General features: G+C 53.1%; 1 protein-coding gene across 1 annotated transcript; it reads right to left on the bottom strand.

Annotated features, from left to right (window-relative positions):
• Nucleotides 1-2,457: 2,457 nt before the first annotated feature.
• Nucleotides 2,458-9,865, bottom strand: LOC142831901 (E3 ubiquitin-protein ligase TRIM65-like). Its single transcript, XM_075942322.1, has 8 exons — nucleotides 9,813-9,865; nucleotides 9,674-9,717; nucleotides 8,695-9,362; nucleotides 5,470-5,565; nucleotides 5,065-5,298; nucleotides 4,329-4,491; nucleotides 4,073-4,135; nucleotides 2,458-3,014 (listed from the first exon to the last, which is right to left on the bottom strand). Exons 1-8 carry the CDS (start codon nucleotides 9,863-9,865, stop codon nucleotides 2,458-2,460), a joined length of 1,878 nt encoding a protein of 625 aa, XP_075798437.1.
• Between the last annotated feature and the right edge of the window lie 726 nt (nucleotides 9,866-10,591).

Raw genomic sequence — 10,591 nt, 5'->3', positions numbered from 1 at the left:
GTGGAGTTACAGGCTGTGGTGAGCCAAGCAGCATGGATACTGGAAACTGAACTCAGGGCCTCTAGAAAAGCAGGAAGCACCAGTGCTCTTAACCACGGAGCCATCTCTGTCTCTGCCCACCAAGTACTCCTAAAAATAAAGCACCTGTGGACTCTTTCTTTTTCCTCCTTCAACAAGGTCTATTTAGCTGTGTCTGGCTTGGAGCTTGCTATGCAGCCCAGGCTGGCATGTGGCACCAGTTTGTGGTGGTGGACTATTGTTCAGCCCACACCCTCCGCGCTAGGGAGGGCACAGGCCAGAAGATCAGATGGTCAAGGCCAGTCTAAGCCATGCTGACTTTGAGGCCAGCTTTATATAATGAGAGCTTGTTTCAAAACAAGATGGAGCAAAAACCCAAACCAAAGGATCCTGTTAGAAACTCATGCACTGATGACAGAGGTCAGGGGTAGGGCCTGTGTGGAGTGTGGGTGAAGCTGAGCCCTGACTTTTGTATCTCCCTCTCCATCAAAGAAATGTGATAAGTCCTCGAGCAGGAACTAGAGAATTTAAAGGTGTAGGTGGTATTCCAGAGCGAGTTCCCGCCCTGGCTTCTTCACCTGGAGTGGGGGGGGGGACGACACACATGTTCTAAAGCCCCCTTCTCTGATACATAGTTAAACTGACATCAATACACTACTGGATTTAGTATTGTTCATGCCCAGTGATCCCTTTTTTTCCGTGGAGCACGCTAGGAAAGCGCTCTACCATGGAACGGTGTCCCCACCCAGGTACCTGGATCTGCGCACTGAGCACAGGGAAGTCATTAGGAGGCCCATTTCCTCCAATGTGATCTCTCCCCTCCGTGACATAGTCTCCTGTGAAGTGGTGTGCTGAGCCATGGCCAAAGGGACCTCGACTTTTTTTTCTTTACTGGTTTAAGGACACCACCTCTAGTGATAATGCATGGAGTCCCCAAATAAGGAACCCCGAAATAAAGAGCAGCTATTTAAGCAGCAGATACAAATCTTTGGATGTGTGTCCCAGGATACTGCGACTTCTCAGACACCATCCTGTTGCTATATGCCTTGGGGATCTGGGGGGTGGAGGGGTTGGCAAGGCAGGTTGGTCAGCTCCCTGGAGGAAGCAGCAATCCTCCTGCCTCAGTCTCCTGAGTGCTAGAATTACATGTATGGCCCACCACATGCCCTGCTGACTCCTTTCCTGATCCCGGAAGAGTGAGAGTCGGGAGCAGAGGCATGATCTAGGCCTCAGGAATAAGGAAAGCCTCTCTCCTCAATACGAGGAAGATTTCATAGCCTTGGGAAATTACTCAGAAGCCGAGAGAAGACGCCAGGGAGAAGGGACCACCTCTCAGTCTCAGCCAGCCACAGGACGGCACCTCAGGAGACCTTCGAAGCTCAGCATTGCCCTCCTCACGCCAAAAGGAGTGCCTCAAGGAGAAAACAGGGTTACTAATTCCTGCAGGAACTGCATTCCCAAGTGTCCTCGTGGTGGGGTGCCGCCTGGTCTGGCTGCCACCTGCCTTGCCCTAGGGGCTTTCTCTCTTGTGAACTTTCTCATTTTGTGGATCATTAACTTAGCCAGAGGAACCATGGCTGGCTGGCTGAGTCTGGAAATCCAGAGTGCTTTCCCAGTGGACAGGAACCCTCAGCTTGGTGTGGGGGGTGGGTGGGTAGGGCTTCACTCCTACCATCAGGGACCTGGACTGGCCCTGAATGGAGCCTGCACAGACTTTTAGGCCTCTCACGGGGTGAGTTAGATTACAAAAGCCTGAGTGTCCACAGCCCCTATGAGTGGAGTGGGTACATGGGGGAGGGACAAGGAGCGGCTCTTACACATCATAAAGATGAGGGGGCAGGTACTGGTTACCCACTCGGTATCCACAGCCTAACACGCTGCAGAACGTACTGGCAACAGCTGCTTTGCTCTAAGGAGGTCACTCACTGCTCACCACCTTTCACCTGGACCTCAGTCCTCAGCCCCACATCTTGCATCTAAGATAGGGTTCGGCTCCTCAGCCCTGACTTTCCTGTCCCCATCCAGATGAGCTAGGTCTCTGGCCAACCCTCCAGGGCCAGCTGGAGACTTGCTTGGCTCAAGCCTTGCCCCGCCTGAGGCTTCGCAGCCTTTGGAGATAGCGGGGAGCAACATGGATGGGCCTGAGAAACAAGACCAAGGGTTGCTGATGGACTGTGTAAGGGATGGTGCAGGATTTTGGCTTCTGAAGGACACAGGTTATCCCAGCCCCAGGGGACCTCCAGGTTGGTTCCCTCCGTGTTAATGGAGGCACGGCAGATAGCATTCAGAAATAGGGCTGGGAAGCAGGTGGGCCCCCACTTTTGTTTTGGGCGCGGGGAACCACGCCAGGCCGGCCCCTGCCACCCTCTCAGCACTTCTGCCCAGCCACTACATAGAGTCTAACTTTATTGGCAGCCAGCCTGTGCCGGCGGGCGCTGCCTATGCCTCGGGGTACTGCTTGAGTGTGAGCGAGGCTCCGCTGCTGACCATGACCGCAGGGTACAGAGGCTCGAGGAAGGAGGTGAGGAAGCGATAGAGGAGGCTCATGTCACCCGTCACCCCATAGAAGGACAGGCAGCCGGCGCCGAAGTCCAGCGCCACGCCGAGCGTGTGGTGGTAGGAGCCGTGCAGCACTGTCTGCGTATTGTTGTGCCACACCGAGAACTTGAGCGAGTCCCACTCCAGACACCACGAGTAAGGGTTGCGGCCCAGCAGGTAGACGATGTTTCTACGGGGGCGGCTGCCCAGCGGAGGGCAGTGGCGGTACGTGACACCCAGGCATATCCACGAGTTGGAAACCTCTGCCTCCCAGTAGTGACAACCCTCCGACAGGCCGGGGCAGCACAGCACTTGGGGCCACTGCTTGAAGCCTGGTAAAGGGCTGTTGGAGGTCGAGGGCTCCAGAAGGATGCCCAAGTTCAACACCGAGTGCATTTCCTTGAACAAGAAGAGTTCCTCGCTGGCCGTGTCGGGGTCGAAGTTCAGGTTGCAGTAACCTGGCATCGGGATGAGAAAGCGCGAGGGAGCCGGGGTCACCGTTCCCAGGGCAGGGTGTGAGCAAGGAGCAGGTGTTTGGAAAGAACTCAGACTGTACCCCAGGATCCTAGAAGTGGCACCCTCTCTCCCTGCTGGCTTAGTTCTCATCTATTTTATTCTTGTGCTTTTGAGCCCAGGTTAGTCCAGGCTGACCTTGAACTTGAGGTAGCCATCCTGCCTCAGCCTCCCAAATGTTAGATTACAAGCATGCTCCTTAAAATAGCCCAATTTAGTCGGGCAGTGTTGACACAGGCCTTTAATGCCAGCTCTCGGGAGGCAGAGGCAGGTGAATCCCTGAGTTTGAGGTTAGCTTGGTTTACATAGTGAGTTCCAGGTCAGCCAGGGCTACATAGAAAAACCCTGTCTTGAACCCCTCCCCACAAAAGGCCAACTTTGCTGAGGCACTCTAGGGGCTGCATCAGACAGCCTGGAGGACTAAGACTGGAAGACCCTGTCCTATGCTGGACTTTTCTGGAGGGGCTGGGTACAGGGTCCCCCCAATGTCAGACCCTGATATAATAATCATCTTTCTTATTTGTTCAGGAATGAGACTGGGGGAGGGTGAAGGGTTCCTGGCTGAGGTGACCCACGGGTCAAAGATGTTCCATATCTGATCCCCAATTTCTCAGAAGCCTTGGGAATTTGGTTCTGGGGCCAAGACCAGGGAGAGGGCTTGTAAGGACATCAAATAAATGGACGTCTGGAGTCGGAGGAAGGCATAATACCTACTCCAGTTGACTTGGCTAACCCCCCAGGGAAGTTGGGAGCCTCCCAGATGAGGGCAGGAGGCACTGACACATAAGCCCAGAGAGTCTCAGAAGGGCTGCCTTTGAGGTAGACAAACGGACAGGGTCTCCCTTTCTTCCTATTAAGCCTCTCTGAGATCCCCAGTATTCAGTGAGAGGTCAGGAAAGAGAAAAGAGAGTGCCCTGAAGGCAGGTGAGGTGGGGGAGTTACAGCCCCTAGGGATTCTTCTCCTTTCCCCTCCCCTGGGTTGGCCTCTGGTTTGAGAACTCACATTGAAGTAGTGTTTTCCTGTCCACAGCTGAGGGTAGCACCTCATAGGAGCTCATCTTGATGCCTGGGGAGGGGGGATGGAGAAGCTTTGCTGAGGACCCTCTTACAGCCCAGCATCCTTCCAGAGGGAGGCTTGACCAGTCCTGGAGCCGGTGACCTGGGAAGGGTGAACACAGGCAGACAGGGCTCCATAGACACTGCCCCGCGGGAAGGTGCCACTCCCAGGCCACAAGATTCCAGACTTCGCAGAAACTGACCCTTCAAGAGCAGCTGGTTGACGAAGCTGAGCCTTATGTCCATCAGCCGGGTGCGGAGCTGGGCCAGAGTCTCTGGCAGCTGAAGGAAGCAATGCATCTCCTCATAGCTGGTGCCCATCAAGGGTTCCATGCAGGCAGGGTAGTGCTTCAGTCTGGGGAACTCCTGCTATGCAGAGAGGGGCAAGCTAGTGCCCCACTAGCTAGGGCTCACACACCTGCCAGGGGCACCTCCACAGGTGAGTGGAGGAAATGTCACCCATTTTCGTTCAACCGTGAGCATCTGCCTCCTCCTGGTTGGTTGGCAGAGCGTCTGTGGTGGTCTGGCTGCTGGAGAAAACAGCTGGAGGGTTGGAGTTGAGCCTGTAATTGCTCATCAAGATCATTGTCAAGTCCACCCTGCTGTCCCGTGGGGGACAAGGAAGGAGTGGTCTTTGAAATCTGTCTGGGGTATGAGGGGAATTTGAGGAAGGAGATCCCTGCTAGGAGGGCCCAGACATAGGGGTTGGTCCCAGTGCATGGAGAAAGTCGCTGCCAACTTTCTGGTCAGCCACCCTGCCTAGCACTTCCCTATCTCTTTCTTCACCTCCCACCCCTGCCCTGCAGTAACACCAGACCATGGCTAGGGAGGAAAATGGGTTTCAGTACGTAAGACCGGGCTTGGTCTAGAGGGGGGTTCTTGGTCTAGAGGGGGATTCTTGGTCTAGAGGGAGGTTCTTGGTCTGGGGGGGGGTCTTGCCTGCAGGAACTGCTCGTCGCTCCTGTTGGTGAGCAGGCTCTGGAGCCAGACACTGTCCCCCTCCAACGTCAGGAGCCGGTTGTGGCTTTGCTGGATAGAACTGCCCAGCTTTCCCAGGGCAGCCGCCTCTTCTTTCTCTACAAACTCCAAGACCTGTATCTGCAGCTGTTTAATCTCTTGAAGTATCTCTGAGAAGCATTTGTTCACCTCATCTCGCATGATCTGGATCAGTTTCTGGAGTGGGTGTGTAGGGAGGCATCCCTGAACCCTATTCCTACACCCGACTCTCCCGGTACAGAGCCTTGCCAAGTGTTCACTGTTTCCCCTCACCGCACCCCCCTGTAGCTTCTGGGAGGTTCCAAGAGCCCCACAGCCTGGGCCTGGAGTGGTGGTAGCCCACCTTACCGAGAGAAAGCTTACTCGTCCATGGTGCTTCTGGCTGTCGGAGGCGATGATTAGCATCTGGTTCTCCACATTGGCCTGAATCTTCCGAACTTCCACCTGGAATGTGTGGTGGGGGGGCAGAAGAGAGGTAGGGGTGGAGGAAGGGTCCCCCACTGCCCTCCCCCGGGGGGCTTGAGAGAGTGGTCCTTGGAGAAACTCAACTGCCAACCCTGGGCGAGATGGACCCCTTTTATTTCCTAGGCTTCTGTGAGCCGAAGACCAGGGCTGAAGGGCAGCTGTCATTTATGCTTCTAGTTTTTGTTCCTCCACTGCCCCAGAGTCTGGTTCTTCATTTATAGGAACCCGTTTCTTTGCTCCTAATAGTGATGAACGCAGGCTTCAGGACACAGGTAGTGCTGGGAAGGGTTCAGCAGCTTCAGCTAGGGAGGGCGCGGTGAGAACCACGCAGGGCGGAGCTTATATGTAGACACCTGGGTACCCCAGGGCAATGCTGCCCAGCTCCAGACCTACATAAGTCCACAAGCAACATTGGTACAGGGAGATTCGTGCTTTGGCAAGCGCCTATGTGAAAATCGGTGCTGGCCAGGCCAGCCTGTGGCCAGGCAGGGCTTCCATCAATGGGTCAGTTGAACTAAATGATGCGTTTAGCGATGTCATTGGCTCTTTTCTGACGGTAAGTTCCTTTTCTTAGCAGACTGATGATGGTTGGTTAGGTTATGTCAGGACATCGGGGCTATCGAATGTGCCTGATGGCTAGCTAAAATCCAGGGAACTCTCTTCTAAAAGCAATGCAAGAACGAGAAACTAGGTACTGAGGAAGTATAGGCAGGGGTATTCTTAGACTCAGGGAGTTCCAGACCAGACTGGGGTACGGGAGACCCTGCGAGGGGAAGGGACTGGCAGAAGAAAGGGGAAAGGAAGTTAATTTAAGCTGCAGTGTGTGTGTGTGTGTGTGTGTGTGTGTGTGCATGAGCGTGCATACATGTGTTTTTATGTGAGTCTACCTGTGTGCATAGGTGCATATGTATGTTAGTACATGTATATGTGGAAACCAGAGATTAACATTATTTTCCTCAATCACCTGCTGCTGTATTTTCTTTTAAAAACAAAACAAAACTGGGAGGCAGAGGTGGGGGGATCTCTGTAAGTTTCAGGCCAGCCTAGGCTACATAGTGAGTTCCAGGACAGACAGAACTGTTATAGAGAGAAACCCTGTCTCAAAAACACCAATATATATCTACAAATATATGTATTGCGTGTGTGTTTTGTCTGCATGTAGGTAGATGCACTACATCGTGCCTAGTATCAGATCTCCTGGAACCAGAGTTACAGAGGTTTGGTGCTAGGTTCTGAACCCAGGTCCTCTGCAAGAGCAGAGTTCTCGACCACTGCACCACCTCTCCAGCTCCTTCTCCCTCTGTTTCTGTAGCAAGGTCTCTCACGGAGCCGAGAGCTCATCGATACAGCTAGACTAGCCAGCCAGCAAGCCCCAGCGATGCCCCTGCCTCAGCCTCTCCAGTGCTGGGATTCTAAGCGTGCCTCACCATGAACTCAGGTTCTATAAAAACAAGCACTTTATTTACTGAGCCGTCTCCCCATTTTGATTTCTTTTGGGGGAGCAGAGTTGATTTTATTTAGCCCAGGCTGACCTTGAACTTGGAGTCCTCTTGCCTAAGCTACTTAAGCGTTAGCACTTCAGGTATGCCCAGCTTTTGTTTTTTGTTTTATTAGCATTACTTTTTATGTGGATGGGTGTTTTTGCCCAGATGTAACGTCTGTGTACCCTGTTGTGCCTAGTGGCTGTGGCTGCAGAAGACGGGTATCGGATCCCCTGGAACTAAAGCTGTAAACCACCATGAGGGTATTGGGAACAGAACTCAGGTCTCTTAACCGCTGAGCCATTCTCTAGACCCTTGAAATGGGGATCCCACTATGTAGCCCTCACTGGCTTGAAACTACCTATGTAGATCAGGCTAGCCACAATAATCCGTTCCCACAGCACCTGCTAAGAAGGTTAATTTCTTAGAAGCGGTGCTAGTTGTTAGAGCATCCACTACCTCTCTTGGGGGCTGCAGTGAACACCAGAAGCACATGGGGTCCTAGAAGTGTTGTTTAATGAAGTGCTCACAGGGTTTTCCTCTGCTGAACTATACACGGGGAAGGGCTAGGGAAGATTGCTTTAAACAAAACCAAAGAAAGAAAATGTAAAGAGTTAGGAAGCAACTGATGTTTCTTTCTACTTCTTTCCTTTTGAAACATTTTATCTATGACTTTACTTGCATGGGTGTTTTTCCTGGTGCATTTCCAAGAGGGCTCTGGTCCCCTGGATCTGGAGTTACAAACACTGGTTGTGAGCCGCCATGTGGGTGCTGGAAGCCAAACCCAGGTCCTCTAGAAGAGCAACCAGTGCTCTTAGCTGCCAAGCCATCTCTCCAGCTACCCTTTCTACGACTTCTTGAGAGCAGCAAGTCACAGGCGTTTCCTGGCTACATCTCCGAGGCAGACGCTCTAAGCAATCTTTCCTACCCCTCACCAAGCATTGTTCTCTGCAGATACAGACTTCTGACATGCAGTTCTGTCCCTTCCTTAGTAACCTAACTTAATGCCTTCCTGTTCTCTAACGTGACCCATCATGTTAGCAACTGCCTGAGAAAAATGATTATTATTGCGGGAGGCTGTGAGCATGCCAAGGCTCACATATGGATGCTGGCCCTCATCTCTCATCTTTCACTTTTTTTTCCAAGACAGGGTTTCTCTGTGTATCCCTGGCTGTCCTGGAACTTGCTCTGTAGACCATGCTGGCTTCAGACTCAGAGATCTGCCTGCCTTTGCCTCCCAACAGATTACCTTTAAAAAAAAAAACAAAAACAAAAACAGAGTCTCAGCTCTGGCTGTCCTGAAACTACGTAGAACAGGCTGGCCTTGATCTTACAGAGAACCACCTGCCTTTATTTCCCAAATGGTGGGATTACTTGTATAGTCACGACCAGCTCTCCTTCCACTAAAATGTAGGTCCTGAGGACGGAACTTAGATCACCAGGGTAGAAAGCATCTTTACCCGCTGAGCCACCTTGGAGGCCCTGCCTAATTGTCTTTGGGTTCTCATGTTGCTTACGTTTCCTGGGCTCTCAAACTCCTGCCTTCGAATCTCAAGTAACTGGTGCCATAAAGCCTGGCCCGAGCTGTGTTACTTTCCTCGGGGAAACGTGACAGACCCATCCTCACCTCCTTGCGGGCCCGTTCATCCTCCAGCGGGGTGGTGTCATGGTTCTTGTGTTCCTCCAGCAGGCAGGTTCCGCACACGCAGCTGCCCTCGGTGCGGCAGTACAGCTGCCGGAGCTTGCCGTGTTTGCGGCACAGGCGGTTCTTGAGGTCCCACACAGGCTCCAGGAGCTGGTGGCCCTGGAACACCTGGTCCTCAAAGTGGCTGCGCAGGTGCTTCTCACACAAGGAAGCCATGCATTGCAGGCATGACTTAACTGACCTCAGCTTCTGCGGGGAGCAGAAGTCACAGGGCACATCTGTGGAGCCAGCCAGGTTCCACAGGGGCCCTGAGGTCTGGCTCTTGGCCTGGGTGAAGCAAGCCACCATCTCCCCAAGGATGACATTCTTGCAGAGACGGGGCCTGGTGGGAAAGGTCTCTCTGCACTGGGGGCAATAGTACGTCTCCCCGATGGCAGCCAGGTGGTCCCAGAAACTCTGGAGGCAACTCATGCAGAAGTTATGGCCACAGGCGGTGGTGACGGGATTTCGGAAAACCTCCAGGCAAATGGGACAGAGGACTTGGTCCTCCAGCATGCGTTGGCTGCTGTTGCTGCCGGCCAGGAGCTGGATTTGAGGCACTTGGGAGGACTGGGAAGAGAGCTGTGGGGGAACTTGGTCCTGGACTGGTCCTGAGAAGACAGAGAAAATCCAGGCATGGCGGGGGTGGGGACAGTGGTCTTGCACAGCAGGGACGTGTTCTTTACACCATGGGCACGTTCCTTTTTACGTCCTTTGTCTCTCAGAAGCGGCTGTCTGAGCATGGGGTGCCAGAGCTGTGTCACTAGCCAGCCTGCACGTGGGTGGACATGAAAATCGTATTGCCTGGTCTCAGCCCCGGTGATGGGTAAGATGGTGAAAGGAGAGAACGAAGGACAGGATGGTGTGGGGAAGAAACCACTTCCTTGGCCCTTGGGAGGGGAGGTCAGAAATTTGAACTTACGTGAGACTTTCTGCATGGCAGCAAGAGTCAGAGAGTTTGTTGTCCTGTGGCAAGAAGGAAAAGGACCCATAGAGTCAGAGACCAGGACCTGGCCCGAGCCTCACTCCTCAGCTGCTGAGAACGTCCCCTCATGTCCTACCTGGGGGCTGACGACTGCCGTCTTCTCTCCTTCCCCTGGGCTTGTTGTTTCATGGTTTTCCTACCCAGATGCCCTTTCTCTGAGGATGGCCCAAGTACTGCTGATGTCATAATTCGGGTGCAGCCAGCCCCTGCATCCTGCCTGTGATGTCATCAGGGTACAGGTGTGCCACGGGGCAGACTGCAGTGCTGTGCAGTGCCGACGCATCTCGCTTCTCCGTGGATGGATCCTCAGCTCCGGGGCAGAAGAGCTACCGGCAGCTAGAACCACTTGCCGCTGATGTAATGTCTGTTCATATTTCTGAACAAAGAGGGAAACGGTCAGTGAGCCACAGCAGCATCCTGGGAGCTTGTTTCTCCTCTCTGGAGTGTGATTCTCATGAGGTGACAGGACAAGGCCTCTTCTTGGCCTAACGTGAGATCCAAGCATCATTTGGGCATTCTTCCTCCTCTCTCCTCTTCTTCAAAGACTTGTTTTGTTTGTTTGTTTTTTTTTGTTTTTTGTTTTTTGAGACAGGGTTTCTCTGTGGCTTTGGAACCTGTCCTGGAACTAGCTCTGTAGACCAGGCTGGTCTCAAACTCACAGAGATCCGCCTGCCTCTGCCTTCCGAGTGCTGGGATTAAAGGCGTGCGCCACCACCGCCCGGCCAAAGACTTGTTTTGATTTTAGGAATGAGTGTTTTGTCTGCATGTGTGTATGTGCACCATATGCATCTAGTTCCTGAGCTCAGGAGAGGGCATCAGAGGCCCTGGAACTGAAGTTACAGATGATTGTCACTG

The sequence above is a fragment of the Microtus pennsylvanicus genome, chromosome 11 (genome assembly GCF_037038515.1).
Source record: "Microtus pennsylvanicus isolate mMicPen1 chromosome 11, mMicPen1.hap1, whole genome shotgun sequence".
Taxonomy (NCBI): Eukaryota; Metazoa; Chordata; class Mammalia; order Rodentia; family Cricetidae; genus Microtus; species Microtus pennsylvanicus.
This window is presented reverse-complemented; position numbering and strand designations above follow the sequence as displayed.